Raw genomic sequence first — 19,410 nt, 5'->3', positions numbered from 1 at the left:
AAAATGGATATTTATATTGTTTAAAACTTCAATAATTTTTGCTCAAAGTCCATGTACCAATAAAATAAATGTGATAAGAAAATAAGTGCATATGAATATTAAAATATTCGATAGTCGTATGCTGGCATCATGCATCAGGAACTTTGTACGTGTTTCGCACCAAATTTATTTGGGAAATGAAAACAGAGCATTTTAGTACCAGCACATCCATAAGGTCAAAAAACTGTATTTTTTTTATGAATTTTCTGTTTACAATTTGATGATTTTGTATTCAGTTATCACTTAAACAACGCACTTACATTGGTTGAAAAACTTATTTTTGAATCAAAAAATCAAAACAATGCGAAGCTAAACGCTGATTTTGATATTATGGATCCAATTAATTTTGAGAAATTCTTTTTTTAATTCTTAATTATGGTTTTTGGCCTATCGACACAACCTTTTATATTTGAATCATGGCAGAATCGAACAAATTATACCAGTTGTTTTAACCAATCCAACTACGGCATTTTAATCCAAGGTGTTTGTGATTATTTTCGGGAAGAATCCGAATGTTAGAATTTTACCCAGCTCTCGCGCTAGGAAAAATTTTGACAACTTACAATTATGAATACAGATATGCATTCAGGAATAAACGAATTTAATATAATCGCTGCATACATAACAAGTATGTTATAAAATTTTTATAAATTCGTAATTATTCTAAATAAGCTTACGACTCCTTTTGAATTTATATTGTTTAGTCGAAATATTTCAAACTAAAATTAAGATATAAGAATTAAATATTAAAAAAATAATATTTTTGTAGTTGATTAGGAGATGCTTGTATATATGAAGATATATGTGTACCGAATGCATGTAGCGTCGTAGTAGCCTGGCACGTTCAACTGTAAAAATTTTACTTTTCATTTGAAACATCAAAATTTAAAATTTATTTACACTATAGGAAATTTTTTTCACTCCATTTCAACACATCGAAAAATGTTACCGTTTGGCACACAGCCTAATTGTTATGGCACAAACGGTCATGTTGCATCGTTAGTGTGTATACTACTTTGAGATTGGTGCACGCATGAAGTCGGGTTAATGACAGCTGAATTCAAGCACAAACAGTCACCGACATTCCTTCCTTCCGTACTTATCGCCCGTATTAAACCAAATTTGTCAGAAGTTGTGCCCGTAGTTGCAACACAGAAATCAGTTTTTCTCTTCTGTTTTCATTTCACCAATGTTGCCATTGTTCTATTTGTATACACGATTTTTCACACATTTAGTTTTTTAGTTATAATTTTCAAAACTAAAATCCAACTATTAAAAATAGTTTACCAATTTATAAATAATTCAATTCGACTGTGATTTTGAGTTATTTTAAGAATATTTTATATAGAACTTTTGCTTCGCTTTGCGTCAGACATTTGCTTTGACAGAAGAGTTGAATGTATGCTCTTAGCTGTCTTCGATTCGCCATTTGTCTGCTCGCTTCTGGTCTCTTGTCAAAAAAAATTACATGTAAGAGCAACAACAAAGTTCACAAGTTAAATTCATCCAAGAAAGTATGCGCAGAGAACGTAAATTATAGAGAAGGTCCAACTATGGACAAGCGTGTGAATTGTCAAAACCTTACAAAATCCGATGAGCGTGTTTCACTACAGTTAGCTCCGATGGAGAAATTTTAATAGTGACGCGTGAAAAGACCTGATCATTCAATGAAAATTTTGCTAAGAAGTTTGCATTGATATTACAGCCACATCTTAGCCTTTTGGCTTATATTTTTATACTGTTGCGAACATGGATGATAGAACCAAATCGAACCGACGATAAATTGCCAGAAGCAACTAGACAGCGAATTCGTAGTTACCAAAGTGCTCTAGAGGCGAAGTTTAATTAAAGATGTACTATATAAGGGCTGCCAGATTGTGCAGCAAACACAGTTTTAGTTAGAGTATTGTCGTGTTAAGAGCAATTGAGACATAAGAAAGAAGTGGTAAGCTCGAATAACGAGCAGTACGTGGTAAGTTGTTGGAATTATAAATAAAGATATGTGTATAGCTATTAAATGGGACTTTTATTTAACAGTCCAGTGATCTAACTCGAGAATGAGTTACAAGTTAAACGATTTATCGAGGAATCCGTTACAATTTGTGTCAGAAGTGGGATTGTCAAATAAATTCCCAAAGAAAGAATTGTTTGAAAACGGCAAAATTTAAGAATTTGAAGATTCCACAACTGAAAAAGGAACTGGAAAAATGTGGTTTAGCAACAAGCGGAGTAAAGTCCGAATTATAATCACGGTTATGAGAGGCTATGGAAGCAAAAAACATTGATGTTGACGAATATGTGCTTCAATTGGAATTAGAAGAAGATATTCAGTGCCCGTCAAAGATTGTGAACATGAACATGATTTTTGCTGCAATATCGCAGATGTCAACACTGTCGACACAGTTTAAAGAGCAGGATGCACGAATGACCCTACAAATATCACAGTTAGAAACGCGATTGGAAGAGCAGTTCGCAGCACAGGATGCACATATATAAGCACAACTGTCCTCGCAGTCAAAAGAGTTGTGAACCAGGGTCCTCACAGTATGAAGAGCAATAAGCTTGTATACCAGCGCAGGTGTCCTCACAGTTGGGGGGGAGGAAGCATGTGAACCAGTAAAAGGGTCCTCACAGTCAGAAGAGCAAGAAACTTGTGCACCAGGTAAAGGGTCCTCACTGTCAGAAGAGCAAAAAGCTTGTATACCAACACAAAGGACCTCACAGTTAAAAGAGTTGGACATGCGTATGTCAACGCAGGTGTCCTCACAATTGGAAGAGGAGGAAGCGTGTGTATCAGTAAAAGGGTCCTCACAGTCAGAAGAGGAAGAAGTTTGTATACCAGCACAAAGGTCCTCACAGTTGAAAGAATTGGACGTGCGTATGTCAACTCAGGTGTCCTCACAATTAGAATATTGGGAAGTATGTGAACCAGTACAAGGGATATCACGGTCAGAAGAGCAAGAAGCTTGTATACCAGCACAAGTGTCCTTACAGTTGGAAAAGCAGGAAATGTGTATACCAGTACAAGATTCCTCACAGTTTGGAGAGCACGAAGCGTGTATACCAGCTCAGGTGTCCTGAAACAGATGACTCTTTGCAAGAAAGTCCAGAATTGGAAGGTGTAATGCATGAAGTGGAGTTAAACCAATGTACAACAAGTGGAGAAATAAATTCAGGAAGCTTAGTCGCAAAAGCATATTGGACAGAGCGGAGCAGTTTAAAGTTGGTGTGTGGCTGCTTGCATCGAGTATGGAAAAGCGAAAATGGGCAAACCTCCCGAGTACTTATAGTTGTTCCAAAGGTTAAAATTCTTAAAGTTCTTAACGTGCAGTAGAAAGGCCCAAGCGAAAGGCAGTTGAGAATCACGAAAACCTTATAGAAATTGAAGCAAAGGTTTTATTGGACTGGTTGTCGTCAATCAGCTATGGAGAGAATTGCAAGATATGTTGAGTGCATTGTAGCTAAAAGAGCAAGATCCAGGAGACATGGCCAGATGAAACAATACAATTCGGATGCGCCAGTTCACACCAATAAATTAGGAAATAGTCATGTTTTGGTATTCAAGTTATACACAATTGATACTATACACATAATATACTAAAAAACTTAACATATTACAATACTAATTTATATAAATCCTACCTTTTATCATTTAAAACTTACATACATATATACGCACGTATCATGCACAAATGTAGATATGTACTCGTACGTACACCTTTACGAATACAACATCTGTCACAGAGTTAGGCGGCAATATCAAAGAAGTAGATATACTGTAGAATGTGAGCAACTACGCGAAATTTTTAAAACAAAACGAAAAGAACGTAAAGCAGCAATTAGAAAAAGCAAATATACATGCTTTAAAGAACTCTGTGACAAAGCAGATGAAAACCCATGGGGTGGAGCGTATAAGGCAGTAATGTCAAAAATTAGAGCGATAAAGAACAAATGCCAACCTGTCCTGTATTACTAAAGGATGTAGTAGAAACCATGTTTTTAGCACAACAAACGTAAGCAAAGTTAGAACTACTCTCTGTCGGCCTAGAGCCTCCTGTTTTTCCACCAGCCGATGTATTGAGGTATTGCAAGCATCGGAACGTTTGGTAATTCAAAAGTGCCTGGTTTAGTTGGTATTCCAAACAGAGCATTAAAAACTGCTATAAATAAGTGGGATGGAATTATTCCGAATATATGGAAAAGACAATCGGGAAGAAAAACACCTTGAAGAAGTAGCGGGCCTATCTGACTATCAATTCCGAAAGAAGTGCAAATAATAAGGTATGCTGACGATATTGCGGTGACAATCGTGGCAAAAGAACTACACCTAATACATATGCTCTGATAATTAAAGAACGGCTAACAACAGCGAAGTTGCAACTGGCAAGGCGAAAAACAGAAGCCGTGTTCCATCACATCACACTAAATATTGACGGACATAGCATCACGTAATTGATGCGAGAATTAATTATAAAGCAAATGTCGCCTTAAGCCTTAAGTCAAGTATAGGCTAACGCTCTAAAGCAAAAATCATACGCCGAACCAGTTAGATCCTTGTTTCGGTAAAGTGCACTTAGAGTTCTCAGCGCTTTCCGCACAGTATCTCACGAAGCCGCTGGAGTGATATTTGGTATAATGCCACGTGACATAATGGCCTTGGAGTATAAGAGAGTATACGATAAAAGCAAAAATGTAGACATGCCTTTAACAGCTAAAGAGTGCGAAGAAGAAAGATAGCAGTGAGTAAATGAATGGCAAGGACGGTGGAAAACGATCTAAAGGATAATGGACGCACAGGTTGATCAAAAACATTGATGTAATATAAAACATGGCTACGTTGATTTTTATTTGACGCAGCTCCTAAGTGGGCATGGTTGTTTCAGGGTATACTTTTACAAATTAAGGCAGAAATTGGTTCATATTGTGGTCGTGAGGGAGAAAATTCTGAACACGTCTTTTTACACTGTCCGAAATATGAGACAGATAGAAAAAAATTGGAAACCCAAATTTTTGAGAGACTAACGCCAGAAAATCAAGTGCTACACAGGTTACGACCAAAGAAGGTGCGTGATTATGTAAAGTGTTGGGCCACAAAGGTTCTTGAAGAGCAGCGAAGACCAGAGCGACTGCGATATAGCGCGGCAAGGAGCCAAATCAGTTTGTAAATCTCTAAGACGTTCTAGCCAATAGGCTTAGCTACCCCTGCGATGTAATACTTAACGGTAGTTCCGCAGGGGACTCATAATAAAGCTACGAATTAGTTTCTTGAGATGTTTTTTTAGTAGGGTAAATTAGCAATAGCACCCAAATAGCCGAAATTTATAGTAAATCACTTAACGAAAACATTTTCATTCATGACCGCAAGCGCATACACCATCACATCTTCCCGAGTAAGCGTTTGCCTACAAGCGTCTTTTCTCAACGATGACAAAAGCTAAAAATCATAAATTGAACAAGAAAATAAAATATTTGTCAATTCTAAAATATTTTTCCGTGGATCGCAACATCTGCGTCAATATGTAGGCATGCTCATACATTAACATATATACAATATTTACGATGGTTTCTAGGTAAAGCTGTTAAAGCGGCAAAGAAAGCAGTGACAATCAGCGATCACTCGTTTATTTTTTTCGCTGTTGCACTATCCGGCAGCCCTTATATAGTAAATCTGTAACAAAACATTGCCTCTAGAACATTCTGATAACTACGAATTCGCTAACTAGTTGCTTCTGGGAGTTTATTGTTGATTCGATTTTGTTCTATCATCCGTGTTCGTCACACTACCCTCCACTTAAGTTTGATCGTCCCGATTAGACATACGATACCAAACACAAAGATTTTATGTCCCCCATCTCGTCTAGGCTGGTGCTGACATCGTTAGCCGTCCTTCTCTTCTTGGAGTTAATTCCATCCGTTTTCCGGATACTCAGTTTCTGGTACATCCCTTGACTTAAAGTTGACTCGATATTCCATTCTTGATCAGAACGTAACTCCATTGGAACACCGAATCTCGTTACCCACTTGTTGATGAATGCCTCCGCCACTGGTTCAGTCTCTTGGTAAGGAATTGTGTATACTTGTGGCCATTCGTTGAAATGGTCCTTGACTACCAAAACATGACTATTTCCTAATTCATTGGTGGGGAATGGACCATCCTCAACTGTGAGGAACCTTTTACTGGTTCACGCGCTTCCTTCTCTTCCAACTGTGAGAACACCTGCCCTGACATACGCAGTTCCAGCTCTTTCGACTGTGAGGACCCTTGTACTGGTACACACGCTTCCTCCTCTTCCGACTGTGAGGACACCTGCGCTGGCATGCGCGCGTTCAGTTCTTCCGACTGCGAAGACACTTGTGTTGGTATACTAGCTTCTTACTCTTCATACTGTGAAGATCCTGGTTCACATGCTTCCTCCTCTTCCAACTGGGAGGATACCTGCGCTGACATATGCACGTCGAGCTCTTTCGGTGCTGACAACTGTGCTGAAAAACTCTCAAAGAAGGATTCGAACGCAGTATAAATAACCTCTACTGAACATTCTGGACCTTTTTGCAAAGAGTCATCCATTTCAGGTTTAATTTTATCCTGCTCTTCCACCTGTGCTGGTATACACACTTCTTGCTCTTCCAACAGTAAGGACGCTTATGCTGGTATACAAGCTTCTTGCTCTTCTGACTGTGAGGACCCATTTACTGGTTCACATGCTTCCTCCTCTTCCAACTGCGAGGACACCTGCGCTGACATACGCACGTCTAGCTCTTTCGACTGTGAGGACCTTTGTACTGGTACACACGCTTCATTCTCTTCCGACTGCGAGGACACCTGCGCTGACATGCGCCCGTTCAGTTCAATGACGACAGGGCAATGACGCCAAAAGCTGTTGTGCAACGTGACCTTAATGCTGAACGCCAAGATACGAAAACGCAGCAGAGGCTTCTGCAATTGAAATTGAAGAGGACACTGAGTCGCTGTGTGACAATGACTCACTGCCGTACATCAAACGACAGTTGGCGGCAAAGAATTACGTTAAGCCCATAAAGGAGCTAAAAAAAAAGTAATTCATGTCAAAAAACCCTTCATTGTGAGCTCGGTACATGGTTCGAGCAGAATAACAAACAAATGCCTTATGAATAGTTTTGGCCAAATTTCACCATTTGTACTTCACACGCTAAGTTCATTTGATGCCATTATAGGGTTTGACTTGTTAACACAAGCAGGAGCGGCATTGGCCTTACAAAATAGCACTATTAAATACCAAAACAAATCAAAGCAATTGAACTTCCTACTGTGACAGTGTAAACTTCACAGATATTAATGATATAGTAGTGTCCATCTCCGTCAAAAAGGAGTTCAGAGGCATGGTATTGAGAATGTCAAAGGCGTTTTCGACATCTAACGAGGCATTACTCTTTAACACTTTGGTCACTGCCACGATCCGCACTATAGTTGATAAACCAATCCATGCCAAACTATAACCGTACCCAAATGGGGTCTCTGATTCCGTACACAACGAAATCAAGCAACTGGTCAAAGATGGTATCATTAGACTATCCAAATCCCCATGTAACAGCCCTGTTTGGGTTGTTGACAAAAAATTGTCTGATAACAATGGCAATAAAAATAATTAATCGACTTTAGGAAGATAAATGAGCGAACAATAGCCGATCGATACGCCGAGCATTCCAATGATTCTTGCAAATCTAGGAAAGCATTGAATTCTTGGGCTTTGTAGTATGCAAAAACGGGGCAAAAACTGAAAGATGAAAATTGAGTTTAATGAAAATCAACGAAACGCCTTTGAAAGTTTGAAAAATATCCTGGCATCCGAGGATGTTATTCTCATGTAAGCGGATTTCAAACAGCCTTTTGACTTAACCACTGACGCCTCCATGGACGGCAACGGTGCGGTTCTCTCTCAAGTAGGCAAACCAGTTACCATGATTTCGCAAACGCTAAAACAAAGCGAAGCGCACTATGCCACAAACAAAAGGGAGTTGTTAGCTATTGTCTGGGCTTTGGGTAAATTGCAAAATTACCTATAAGGGTAAAAAAAAAATCAACATTTGTTCAGACCACAAACCCCTCACCTTCGCTATCTCTGATAGGAACACAAATGCGAAAATCAAAAGATGGAAATCATGCATTGATGAACACAATGCAAAAGTGTTCAACAAACCCGTCAAAGAAAATTTTGTGGCGGATGCTTTGTCTCGACAGAATGTGAACAATCTGGAAAATGAAGTGCAGTCAGATGCTGCGACGATTCACTGTGAGATATCATTATCCTACATTCCACCAACCATTTCGTTCTCGAAGACGCCAAATTTCCGTTAAAAAGAAACATCATACTCTTTGGCAGAAAAATACGCCACCTAATAAATTATACAGATAAAAACACTCTATTCGAAGTAATTAAACCACTCGTTAGTACCCACACAGTAAACGCAATTTACTGTGATTTACCGACGTTGGCCAGTATACAACATGATTTGGTTTTAAAATTTCCGGTAACTAAGTTCTGGCACTGCAAGAATATCGTTGTCGACAACACAAGCAAAGGTGAACAAATTGAAATTATCATCACTGAACAAAATCGCGCGCATAGGACCGCTCAGGAAAATATTAAACAAATCGTGATTTTTATTTTCCCGAAAATGGCAAAGTTAGCCAATGAGGTGGTGATCAATTGCAAAACATGTACCAAAGCGAAACACGGCAATCACACCAAGAAACAAATGCATTTTTTCAACGGATAAAAAATCGTTTCTTAATTGCGTTGGCAAGTTATCGAAGTTTGTCGTTGTACAACCGATCGCGTCTCGCATGATAATAGATATAAAATTGCCCATTATCCAACTTCTAAATTTGTTTCCTCAAACAAAAACAATTTATTGCGGCAATGAAGCCGCTTTCAATTTGGAGACAATTAGATTACTGTTAAAAGACGGGTATGATATAGACATTGTGATTGCACATTAATTTTGAGGTCAACTATACCCTACAACCTATCCATACACCCGACCAGGCAAAATAGAGTTTTTGAAGTAGGCGAAAAATCGAAAAAACAATAAAAGGTTAGGAAATAAGTTAACACCGCTTAGCATCGAGGAAACGATTCACGTCGATCTGGGAACGTCTGTCCTTATTAAAGGGAGGGTGGTCCACAATGATAAACTTAAGTAGCACTTACTTACACGCAGAGACTAAGGCTAATAGTTAAGCACACAACGATCTTTATTCCCTTTTCTTCTATCTTTGCAGGATTAAATTTGCAGTTCTTTTATTGTTAGGGGTCATATATTCTCGGATTATCGACTATTCTCATTCCAATTATATTACGGTGTTGTCCGTAATAAAAATACACCATAGAATGGCAAGAAGTCTGGATTTCCTAGGCTCAGCACTCAAGGTAATAGCCAGCATGCCAGATGCGACCGATTTTGAAAAAGTTAGATAGTCCGAGTCAAAGTTAATCGATGCAAACAATAGGCAAATAGTAATTTGTTTAGAAACACAGAAACAAATTAATAAGCTTACAGATACGATGAATGAAAAATAATAATATATTCCACTTTTCACTCATCTGTATCAGAGTCACTATCTTCCCGGTATCACATCAATATGAAAGACTACAGCTACTAGATGATACCGTAACCGCACAAGACACCATTGCACGAGCCCTGCGCTGTAACGGCGCGGCCTCCTGCCGCACTCAGCCAAGTCCCCTGAAGTCTGTCTCGCAAGTAGATGGAATCATATTCATCTACGAGGGCACAGCAAGGGTCAGTACAAACGATGGCCCTGAGATCATTATGAACGGGACACACCTCGTCACCTTCCGTTTCTCCTCAATCATCAATGGCACGTAATATGTGAGATACTAAATAGGGAGCCAGGCATAGCGGGGTCACCTTTGCTTAACATCGTTAGTCACGACCCAGTCTTGAGTATGCCGCAACCCCATAGGATGAACAATGAAAATCAAACAAACTTCGCGGGAGGTACAGAAGTTCATCAACAGCTATAAAATAACCGAAAGGGGGGAGTAGTTAACACATAAGAATTGCACACAAATAATATAAAAAAACTTGCACTGCACTTATCTTCAAACATATTCCGCTCACGCGTGGGTTCAGTGGCCTGACTACTGTGGTCAGCTACCGTAATCTGATATTTGACTATGCTGCAAATGTCTACGTTATTGCTTATGCTGAGTCAGCTTGCCAGCTGTAGCTTTGTAGCTTATGGGTCCAGCTTTTAGGTTTAGCCTTAAATCCAATTTTTTACCACAACCAGTTAGTATTTGGCTTTCAATAAATGTACTTTCTCCGGCTTTGCCGTTATAACATACTTTCTTATTATTGATATAATCACTGAGCCAGAAGCCAGCGATAAGTAAAGCTCCCAACGCAATCAACCGACTGCGTTTCACCACATCCAAGCTAGGCATCTATCAACAGCGTGGGACCGCAACCCATTAACTTATACATATAAATTATATGCAGAGTCGTTTGCCCATTGTAAATAAACGAATCTGTAAGCGTATCGTCATTTAAGGCTGTGTGCCAAACTTTAAATTATAATTCTGACAAATAAAAGTGAAATTTTTACGTTTTCCGTGGTGAATCCGAATGTAAGAATTTTACACAACTCCCGAGGTAGATAAATTTGTGACAACTTATAAATATTGTAACGGATTACTCGTTAATTCGTCTTTCTTGTAACTCACTTTTGAGTTCAATCACTGGATTGTTAAACAAAAATCTCATTTTAATGGCTATACACCTATCTTTATTTCTAATTTCAACAACTTAACACTTATTGCTCGCTATTCGAGTTTACAACTTATTGCTTATAGCTTAATTGCTTTTTACATGGCAACACTGTAATTAGAACTGTGTCTGCTGCTTTAACAAAAGTTCGCTACTAGAACATTCTGGCAACTACGAATTCGCTGTGTAGTTGCTTCTGGCAGTTTCCGTCGATTCTGATTTGTTCTGGTATTCGTGTTCGCCCCACTGCCCTCCACCTGAGTCTGATCATTCCGATTAGACATATTTGTGGTACCGAACGCTGCAAGCCGTTCCAGATGAACCACCTTCATTTTATTCCTTGGTGGTTGAGTCGTTTAATTACCTGGTATGGTCCTTTCCAATTACACTATAATTTGGAAGGTAACCGTTTCTTTCGTTGTAGATTATATTATATAACAATGCCCAATCGCCTTCAATAAAACCCTCAAAGTTCATGCTTTGTCGTATTTTTCTTTCATTTTATCGCTTATAATTTTGGTGCACTGTCTCACCATAGCATGTATATCCATCATCTCATCTTCTAGGATGCTGTTGACAAACCATCAGGAACAAGGATATATGGGTATCCAAATCTGTTTGATACTTGTCCACAACTTTTCTCAAATATTCTTCCAAAGTTCGATTGAATCGTTCCACCATGCCATCGGACTGCGGATGTAGTGCAATTGTACGGGTTTTCGGGATACCCAGTTTCTGGCATATATCCTGTATTAGAGCTAACTCTTCCTTGGTCAAAATGTAATGGTAATGGAATACCATATCTTAGTACCAAATTGTTGATAAATACATCCGCTAATGTTTCTGCCCATTTGCTGAAATAGCCCATGACTGCCAACACATATTTGTTTCCTAATTTACTGATAGGAAATGGACCAGATACATCCATGGCAACTCGCTCAAATGGCGCATGGACCATCAATCCTGGACCTAGGCCCTTTAGTAGCAATGCACTCGACACAGTTGGCGATCCATCTCCGTAACTAATTGACGACAACCAACCCAATGAAATCTTTGTTTTAATTTCTCCAAGGTTTTTGTGATACCCATATGTGTTTTCCACTTGGACTGTTGTGCAGCTCGTTGAGAATTTCGGGAATACTTACTTTCGGAACAATCATCAGGCTCGGGAACTTTGCCCTGAATTGTAGAAGCCATTTTAATGCTGCATGATCTATCCTCACCCGAAATCGCTGGCCATAAAGATACTTATGAAAATGTTTAATGCACTTCACCAACGCCAGTAATTTCCTCCGAGTAACACAATAATTTCTCTCTGACCTGCTTATGATCTGGCTGTAATACGCAACCACTTTCTCATGCTCATCAATGACTTGTGATAGAACGCCTCTTACTGCAAATCCACTAGTATCCGTATCCAAAATAAACGCTGATCCTAGAACCGGGTATAGTAACATTGGCGCAGTTTCTTCAGAGTTTGGAAAGCCACTCCCTGTTCTTTATTCCATTCAAAAACTCTGTTATTTTTCGTGGGTTCATGGAGGCTACTAGCTACGCTGGCAAAATTTGGAACGAATCGTCTTTAATATGTACACAGTCGGAAGAAACTCCGTAATTAATGTAAATTTTTAGGAGTGGGCCAATCTCTTACTGCCTCTATCTTTTCATTTGCTGTGCAAATGCACTCTGTTGTCATTTTGGATCCTAAGTAGCTTACTTCCTTTTTAAAAAGGGAACACTTTTTTGGACTCAGCTTTATACCAGCACTAGATAACCGTTGGAAAACCAAACAGGTCTTCCAGTGTAATCCTTTTAATACCTTATCCATTAGTCTCTCAAAGCAGGAGCGTTACATAATCTATGATAACGAGTCCAGCGTGTCATCGAATCTTGGTAATGGATAACTGTCTTTCTTTGATAAATCATTCAATCTTCTATAGTCCACACAGAATCTCATGTTGCCATCTTTTTTCTTCACAAGTACTACAGGTGAGCTCAATGGACCCTCTGATGGTTCAATTACCCCGCTTTTGCTCATTTCACGTATGGTCTAGCTTACAACTTCCCGTTTTGCTAATGGAACGCTTCGATAAGCCTGCCCGATTGGTCTTGCATCACCTGTGTTAATAAAGTGTTTCACAACTTTGGTTCTTCCTGGTTTGGCATCGTCTTTAACAAATATGGATAAATGTCTGAGAAGAAGTTGTTTAGCCGAAGTTTGATGGTTTGCCTCTAGTTCCTCGGTCCATGCGTTAATTTCACTCGATATATCGTTTTCGTCCATGGAATCTTCCTCAAGACCTATTTCGTAATTTATCACGGCCTCAATCTCTTGACACTGCCCCAATATATCTCCTTTAAAGAGTTTGATTGGTAACTTGCACTAGTACTCTTACTGGAACACGTTTATCCTGTCTTGTCATTTCCTATAAGTAAGTTTGATGTAGATTCTTTTGTGGCCTCAACAATCCACCACTTGTTTGGCCCATAATCTCCATCTATTTCTGCCCAAATAACTGCTTCTGATTTTGGTGGAATCTGCTGACTCTCTGTTGTTATCACTCGCCTAACGTTGTACTTATTATCGTAACCGAACGTAAGTGGCACTTCCATATTTCTATAGGACATACTCCTGTTTTCCATGTCAATTTTAAATTCTTGATTCGCTAGAAAGTCTACTCCAATTATGACTTCGTCAACGATATCTGCCACTATAAAATTGTGTAACACGGATGCCTTTCCAATTACGATCTCGCATGTTACTTTTCCGAGAGCTTGGGTATCTTCTACAGTTGCAGTACGCAACTTTCAACCAGATCAGATAGAATTATGGAATGTGATACTCGTATTCCTGCTTATTTGTGAAATGGAGATTACAGGGCATTTGCTTGCGGGAGTAAGCCCGAGCCCTTTTCGGCTGGTTCGCTTTAGTTTAACGACTGGTTGGATTTGACATTTGCTTGATCTTCCTCAGCTTTGCGTTTACGTCCAATTGGATAACTGGACTGGTTACAGTTACGTGCAATATGATCACTTTTTCCGCAGTTAAAGCACTTAACCACACCATAATTTTTTTTACGCGTTTTCGTGCTTTCTGCATGTTGTCAATTTTTTCAAGTAATTGGTTCACCCAAGTGTGTTCTATTTCTACTTTATGATTAATTATTACTGTTAAGCAGAGATGCAGTTTCCTGTGTTAGAGCATACGAAACGGTTTCCGCAAATGTCAAACATGCTAACCCAGAGAAGCGTGTAGTGTTATCTCGTATTCCATTGACGAAAGTCTGAATTTTCGTGTCCTCGATGTATTTCACGGATTTATGTGCATAAGCTAAGTGAGCTTACCTCTCAATCTCTGTAGAAAACTCCTGCAAATACTCACTGGCTCTCTGGCGGCGATTTCGCTACTTCATTTGGAAGATCTGCTTCCTGTGCTGACTACCACCGTCTTTCTAATGCACCCATCAAGCCCAATAATCCAGTTTGAATTCTGTTATCTATTTTTGGTATGTAATATGCAAATATGTATGCATAGAATAATAGAAATATGTTGAAAAATTGTAAATAAGGAGGAAAAAATTAAGATACTCACAAATATTTAATTTCCATTTTTAATAACATATAGCGGTATTAAATGTAATAATGTATACATAAAATAATTCTAATAAAAATGGTAACTTTGGTGTTTTATATTAACATAAAATATTAAGATGCTTTCATATATATTTCTTTTAACCGCAAAAGAGTTAGTTCGATATTATTTTATTTAAAATGAGAACTGTAATTACTTCAAGGATGTCTTATAATAAATAGACAAAAATATGGAGTAAAGAAATTATAAATTTTTAATACTTAAATATTAGGAAATTCCTGTTATAAATTTGGCCTTGAAAATATTAGTAGCGGATATTCAATACATTCTGGTGGATTAGGGAATTCCCGTCTTAAGTATTTCTTTGAAACTATTAAGCGGGTAGGTATTGTGCATATTGTTCTACCATATTCATGGTAATTCATTGCAAGCAAAATGTGTCACCAACATCTCAACATACAAATGACATGCAACACGCTCTAAGTGTTGCGCAGTCGAACCGCACAAATATTTACGAAAATTTTTGAAAAGGTATGCAGAAAAAGTAGACTCGAGCGCTGGACTCTTTTTGCCCGTGTGAATGCACAGAGCGACACCAAAAGAGAATTTGAAAAAAATTAGGGTCAAAAGAGTCCCAACGTAAAAGCCGTCCTAATAACCAATCCTAAGATTTTCACTAATTCACACGCAAAAATATCCCACTTGGTACGGGTTGCCTCGAAAGTTCTACTACTAAATTCACAATTGGTACGGGTTGCCTACTTATATTCTCTACTAAAGTCACACTTGGTACGGACTCACAACCAATATTCTGCTACTAAAAGGTCCAAATGATACAAATCTGCTATAGTGTGTTGCCGTGTTATGTTTTAAAATTTATAACTTTAAGAATGTTTTTATTACATATTCAAATATTTTTCAGTTGTTTTAATTCCTAAAGATTAAATTTACATAGTATTATTTAAATTATTATTTATTGTATTAAAATATTATTAAATGTTTCCAATTTTATCAAATATATTATTGTGTAACGGTGATTTAGAATACTTTGTAAATATTATTTGTTACTTCGTATATTGTTTTGATTATTGTTATTTTCCTGAATTGTACCTCATTTTTTATACCTATTTTCGTTTTTGGTAAAATCAAGTTGAATATTTCAACTTATATTGTTAATGTTAAATTGTTAATGTAATTTATATTCATGTACCTGATTTTATGTATATATCTTTTCGAGGTGTAATTATTAAGAAAATTAAGATTGTTTAAAAACTGTATATATTATATGGGTAAATATAGGCCTCCTGGGGAACCGAACACCTCAGAGGTGGTGAGGAAAAGAAATATATATATAATAATCTTTTGTTTCGAAAATATTCTTGAAAGTTTTCATTTATATTCTCCATTACAAATACATGTTCACAAACAAGTTGTTAAACTGAAATACATTCCTTTTATTTACATCTCTGTGTCAAAAAAATGCAGATCCGATGAGGTGATCACGGATGTTACACACATAGGTAACAATTATACAATGGAAGAAACCTTTTGATTCGAGAGAGCGTTGTCAAAGTTCATATTTCTTATAACATTTGATAGTGGTGCCACTAAGGAAAGAAATAAGTTCTGAGATTTTTTAATGTATTTTTTGGATATTCTTCGATTTCCATTTTATAGAAAAATATACATAATTAAAATTAATTTGAGAAGCTAGATATCCTATATGAGGCCTAAATATATGTACATGCATATATTATCTCTATTATTAACCAAGGCTTTTACCTATTGAATATTACTATGTGAAATTGAAATATCTTATATAGTTTTCGGAGATGCCTATTCGTGCAATTGAGATGCTAATTAAAACACTGTGTGAAGACAATATTAGTTAGAATAAATTTATGTTGGTAATGCCATTGTGCGACGTTGTAATTTATTGTGCATAGTAAATGCAATTGGTTTCCCCGGTATGTGGACATGGATTAAAAAAAATCAGTTTTAAACGTGGCTAACATAATTAATTTATTGATTGTAAAACATTGTTATTGTTTAGTTTTAGCCGGCGGAAAAAGATACTGTATGTTTTAAAGATTGTTATTTGTACAAATGGAAAAACAATAGTGTACGAAAATTGAAAAGATAAGCGGGGTGGGATTGGACTACTAAAACAAACGGGAACGCCTACTGAAAAATAGCGACGAGAAAACCTTAAAAGCAAATCGAACATCTAGCTTCACAGTCCAAAAGTACTTATTAAAATACTCATATATTATACAAATAAATATACTAATATACTAATAGTCAATATTTGAATAAAAAATAGATTGAAAGTACTCGACAAAATGTCTGCCACAATAAATGACACGCCCACACCACAAGAGATGACGTCAGCTGCAACATCGCTGTTGTTACCAACTGCTATATGTGGGAGTGATGGTAATGTAGATATGATTATACATTTACCGTGAATAACGGTCTAGTTTTATTGATTCCAGGATTAAGATCGGAGATAAAGCATGAACCTCCCGAAGATATTGATGACCGCCCAGAAAGTATTTTAAAGTTTAAAAATGTTTGCAATATAAATCTCAATGAACGTACGAATAGTCCTAAAATCCGTCTTACACCAACAATTAAGCTGATGGCCATCCCAAATCCGATAGATCCCAAACGAAGGTTTGCCTGTCCCTATGAAAATTGCACGAAAAGTTATGGAAAGAGTTCTCATTTACGTTCACATTTAACCTGGCATACTGGAATCAAACCTTTTGTTTGTTCACAACAAAACTGTGGTAAAGGATTTACTAGATCCGATGAGCTTAATCGTCACGTCAGAACTCATACGGGAGAAAAACCGTTTGAATGTATACAGGTTGGAAACTTATAAATACAATTTTAACATTTTAAAATTGCTTTGCGTTTTCACAGTGCACAAAGAAATTCTCTCGTAGTGACCATCTAACAAAACACCTTGCTACTCATGCTAAACAGATGCAAAATTGTACTAAAAAAGTACGATTGCAAGAGGAGGAAAGACGGTCCAAAAAGGGATGTTTTTTGAACGAATCATCGGATTCTAAAAATAGCTATGATGATTCAGAGTTTCCTAGCGAAACTGAAGAATATAGCAACGGGATGCATTTTATGGCAGCTCTAATTGAAAATTGTGGTCAGTCTAAAGATGTAACGTCTGATGCGAAAGTTAAACCAGTAGCTGAAAAGCTAACATCTGATGGCTTATTGGGTCACAAACCTATAAAAATAAAATTAGAACGGCCGGAAAATAGCGATGAATACCATATAGTGCCACCCGAAACAAACGAACCAAGAACCTCAGATTTGGTGTCGGAAGATCAAATATCTTCTGAATTCGTGACACAGACAATCAAGAAGCAGCATTCTGATACGACAGAACAACATTTAACAATGCTACCTGTACAGGGAGCATTTATGGATTGGGCCCAACTGGGAAAAGAAACTTTGGAAAATTTAATTGATCCCCACCGTCCTTGTCGGTGTAACCTTTGTAAAAAGTCATTTAAACGACAGGATGATCTCAATCGTCACCTTCGCACTCACACCGGAGAGAAACCTTTTGTATGCATAGAATGTGAGCGGCGGTTCATGCGTAGTGATCATTTAAAAAAACATATTAAAACTCATACTAAATTTCGGTAGTTATATTAAGCAAATGGTAAACGTATGTTATATGGATAAATAAATATAAATGCATTATACTAAAAATGGGTTATACAATCCAAAATATTTGGATGGTTATTATATAATATAATTGACGAGTTTCGTTCGTAATGTGAGTAATAAGCCAAAATTTTAACATTATTATTTGGCAGCAATTGGAAACATATTCATTGAGATTTCCAAAATTTTTACATCTTGCCATACATATACTGCGTATATATATACATATACTGCGTATATATATACATATACTGCGTATATATATACATATACTGCGTATATATATACATATACTGCGTATATATATACATATACTGCGTATATATATACATATACTGCGTGTATATATACATATACTGCGTATATATATACATATACTGCGTATATATATACATATACTGCGTATATATATACATATACTGCGTATATATATACATTTACTGCGTATATATATACATATACTGCGTATATATATACATTTACTGCGTATATATATACATATACCGCGTATATATATACATATATCCCAAATGATGTTTCAAATTCCTCACCACTCGCATACAATTGTATATCCACGCAAATGCATACGTACATATTTGCGATAAAGTATTAGTACTTTATTTCGTGGATAAAATTTACAATCTTAAGTTGTATGTATAAAATAGAATATATGTATATAAAGTAACATAAAGTTATTGTATTTCTTGATCTCGGATATTCACGATTTTAAAAACATCTATGCGCAAAATCGTTTATTATTTGAAAATATGGGTATTATTTAAAAATGATCTTGTTTACATAATTTTTTAATATTTTATTAACTATGTTGTCAAAAATGTATGTATATTTAGATTTTCTTATTTAAAAATATTTTATTATAAACAAAATATGACGAAGTCATATTTAGTAATAATGAATGTATTTAAAGTTTATCTACAAAAAAATAAATATTTCTCATTTACAAATATGTGCATACAGTTGTCACCTAAAAAAGGGATTGATTACATGTACTAAACAAATCTTTAAATTTTTAATAAGAAAAATGTTTTTGTCTTCAAATTTTTGCACAACATATTCACAAATGATGTATTAATATTTCCATAGTGCATATATTATATATAAATTAAAATGTATGCTAAATAAATGGAAAAACTAGTTCCTTAAAATAGAGTATTCCATGTAGTATGAAAAATTTTTAAAAACTTTAATTTATAATTCCTATAATTTAAGGCATTGGTTACTATTTAAGCAAAATATACTTCCATATCTTGGATTTCCTTATAAGTTTCTCATTATTTTTTGTTACC

General features: G+C 36.6%; 1 protein-coding gene across 3 annotated transcripts in view; it reads left to right on the top strand.

Annotated features, from left to right (window-relative positions):
- LOC106621432 (zinc finger protein 436) overlaps positions 1 to 18,148 on the top strand; it is a 28,104-nt gene extending 9,956 nt beyond the window's left edge. The window contains exons 1-5 of one of the 3 annotated variants that reach the window (XM_014240302.3): positions 16,169 to 16,371; positions 16,458 to 16,650; positions 16,728 to 16,840; positions 16,900 to 17,276; positions 17,333 to 18,148. In XM_014240302.3, the coding sequence (XP_014095777.1) occupies positions 16,747 to 16,840; positions 16,900 to 17,276; positions 17,333 to 18,082 (1,221 nt within the window). In that variant the 5' untranslated portion in view covers positions 16,169 to 16,371; positions 16,458 to 16,650; positions 16,728 to 16,746 and the 3' untranslated portion in view covers positions 18,083 to 18,148. The other 2 variants (XM_036362258.2, XM_014240303.3) reach the window with 2 other exon arrangements.
- Positions 18,149 to 19,410: the final 1,262 nt, after the last annotated feature.

This window comes from Bactrocera oleae, chromosome 4 (assembly GCF_042242935.1).
Source record: "Bactrocera oleae isolate idBacOlea1 chromosome 4, idBacOlea1, whole genome shotgun sequence".
NCBI classification, from domain to species: Eukaryota; Metazoa; Arthropoda; class Insecta; order Diptera; family Tephritidae; genus Bactrocera; species Bactrocera oleae.
The sequence above is the reverse complement of the archived record's forward strand: the minus strand, read 5'-3'. Positions and strand labels throughout refer to the sequence as shown.